This window comes from Camelus dromedarius, chromosome 2, assembly GCF_036321535.1.
Source record: "Camelus dromedarius isolate mCamDro1 chromosome 2, mCamDro1.pat, whole genome shotgun sequence".
Lineage (NCBI taxonomy): Eukaryota > Metazoa > Chordata > Mammalia > Artiodactyla > Camelidae > Camelus > Camelus dromedarius.
In genome coordinates, this window is record NC_087437.1 from 71,067,586 (window position 1) to 71,070,295 (window position 2,710).

Genomic DNA, 2,710 nt, shown 5'->3' on the forward strand with positions numbered 1-2,710 from the left:
GCGGGGCTCCTTGGTATCTGTAGTCAGAGGCGCGCTCTGCGCATGCGGAAGCCGGTGCCCCGCGGAAGCCGGTGCCACGCGGAAGCCGGTACCACGCGGCCCTTTGTCTTGCTGGTTGCAGCCGCATCCGGGGCAGCAGTGTTGGACGTGTGGAGGGCGGCAGCCGGACCAGGCCCAGAGACCCTGTTCTGGGAAGGGACGCTGGAGAGACCTGCGGACTTCTTGCCTCACTGGGCCATGCGGTTTCCAAACTAGAGTGGACCTAACAGCTGAGGCACGGTAAGAGACGGGGAAGAGAGGCCTTCTGCTGAAGCACCTGTCCTTGCTACAGGGAGTACTGACTCAGGGAGCCAGAAGGCTCTCCAGATTGGGGCAAACCAGAGATCAGGAAGGGCTGTTTGAAATGCAGGACGGGCACTTAAAGCCAGTTACAGCCTCCCACAAGGAGAGCCTCCTTATGGAAATGAGCTGGGAACCCAGTGGGCTGGGCACAGAAGATAGTCTGTGCTCAGGGGTTTCACAAAAGCGAGACTCTGCAGATGCTCTCCGTGAATGTGATTCACAGGAACCAAGTAAAGACACCTTGGTTCATGCAGGGAAGACCCTCTACAAATGCAAAGAATGCGGGAAACTGTTTAACAAGAATTGCCGCCTCGTTCGGCATCAGCGGATTCACACTGGAGTGAAGCCTTATGGTTGCCAGGAGTGTGGGAAAGCCTTTCGTGAAAAGGTGGACTTTGTCCGGCACGTGAGGATTCACACTGGGGAGAAGCCCTACAAGTGTGCAGAGTGTGGGAAGGCCTTCAGCCGGAGGTCACACCTCATGTACCACCAGCGGATTCACACTGGCCAGAAGCCCTACAAGTGCAGTGAATGTGGAAAGACCTTCAACTACCACTCCGTTTTCGTCCAGCATATTATGACCCACACAGGAGAAAAACCCTTTGGTTGTGAAGAATGTGGGAAAGCCTTTCACTACAACTCTTCCTTAACTCGACACATGAAGACTCACACTGGGGAGAAGCCCTACAAGTGCAGAGAATGTGGAAAGACCTTCACCTACTACTCTGTTTTTTTCCGACATGGCCAGACCCATGCCACACAAAAGCCCTATAAGTGTAAAGATTGTGGTAAAAGTTTTTACTATGGCTATTCCCTCACTCGACACAAACGGAGTCACACTGGAGAGAAGCCCTATGAGTGCAGGGATTGTGGAAAGGCCTTTGCCCACCGCTCTGTGTTTGTCCGGCATACTAAGGCCCATGCAGAGAAAAAACCTTTGAGTGCAAGTAATGTGGAAGAGCCTCTTGTGAAAGCTTTTCTTTCCCTTGACATTTGAGCCCTGCAATAGAGAAGCGCCCTGAATGCAGTGACTACACAAAAGCCTTGTGGTCCTCACTCAGCATCAGAGATCTCATGCTGGAGAGAAACTCTCCGAATGTAAGACACGTGGGAAGACCTTCTGCAGGTGGGCCTACCTCAGTCAACATCAGAGCGCTTCTACTGGGAAAAGACCTTTCGATTATAACTGCTAAGGAAAACCGCAGGGCCACAGGAACTATCTTTACTTGGCATCTGAGAATTCATTCAGGAGAGAAGCCTCTTGGTTATCGTGCATTTAGAACAGAACTTCTGCCACAGCTCTCTCCATAGGTTATATCACTGAACCATCTCAGGAATATTTGGAAAAGAACGAGGAGGAGGGTGCTGTAGAAGAGAAAAGAAAAATGTATACATAGCTTCTCTCAGACTTTTTGAAAGCCAAGCCTATGAAGATTTGAATTTGGTTCTTTATTTTGAGGATATCTGAAAGGTAAAAGGGCCTGGACCCTTTATTTGTCTCATATATAGCAATATAGTAGCTAAGTCTTGAGCTGCTGTTGTATCCTGTCCCTGCCCAGGACTTCAGTCCTTGCCAACTCGGAACTGAGAGTTTTGGTTCCAGGAGCTGGAATGTGTGTGTGTGTGTGTGTGTGTGTGTGTGTGTGTGTGTGTGTGTGTTTTCATATGTGTATATATATATTCACATCTGTCTATGAGGGGCGAGTTGGGCAGTTGAAGGATGCTCTATAAAGATTTGTTGAAAGCACTCTTTGTTTTAAAACATTGTCTCTGATCTTGAGGACCATAAGTCTTTGTGAGAAACAGGCAGGCTTAAGACATTAAATACTTGAAACTTCTAAGAAATTAGAATATTAAAAATAACAGCCACATAAAATTATTTTCTGTTTAAGGAGGTAAGGATCCATATATGAATGGGCACATTTTACTGCATCATTTAAGACTATTTAAGGCTTTCGGGTTTTTTTTTTTCTTTTTTTTTTTTTAATCTCTTTCTTCAGGTGACCCTGAACACCCAGCACTTTCATTTTTTTCTGGACTTCAATACACTTGTTTGTTTTGATTCAGGGACGTGTTTTGATTCATGCTTGTGTAGCTGTGCAGCTTCCCCACGTGAGCCTTAATTCTCTCCTCCGTGATCTCCCAGCCTCCTTAGTCATGCCTAGGTAGAAGAGCTTCTCTAAACCGTGTCAGCAGTTTTCTAGAGGTTAAACTAGAGGTACAGCAAACCAGATAAAAGACAGCTAACTTTTAGCTAATGAAAAACTTAGGAACAATTTTTAAATTAAAAAAATGCATACAGTGTATTAAAATGTAAAAATGCAGACCCTTTGACATTTAATTCAATTTCTAGAAATTGAGCCTAGAG

General features: G+C 46.4%; 1 protein-coding gene across 1 annotated transcript; it reads left to right on the plus strand.

The window, feature by feature from the left end:
* The first annotated feature begins 283 nt into the window (after positions 1-283).
* On the plus strand, positions 284-1,339 carry ZNF80 (zinc finger protein 80). Its single transcript, XM_031456395.2, has one exon. The coding sequence runs from the start codon at positions 404-406 to the stop codon at positions 1,337-1,339; it is 936 nt and encodes a 311-aa protein (XP_031312255.1). The 5' UTR covers positions 284-403.
* The last annotated feature ends 1,371 nt before the right edge of the window (positions 1,340-2,710 follow it).

Coding starts and splice junctions, on each gene's coding strand:
- ZNF80 (XM_031456395.2), top strand. CDS start 404: ATGCAGGACGGGCACTTAAAGCCAGTTACAGCCTCCCACAAGGAGAGC.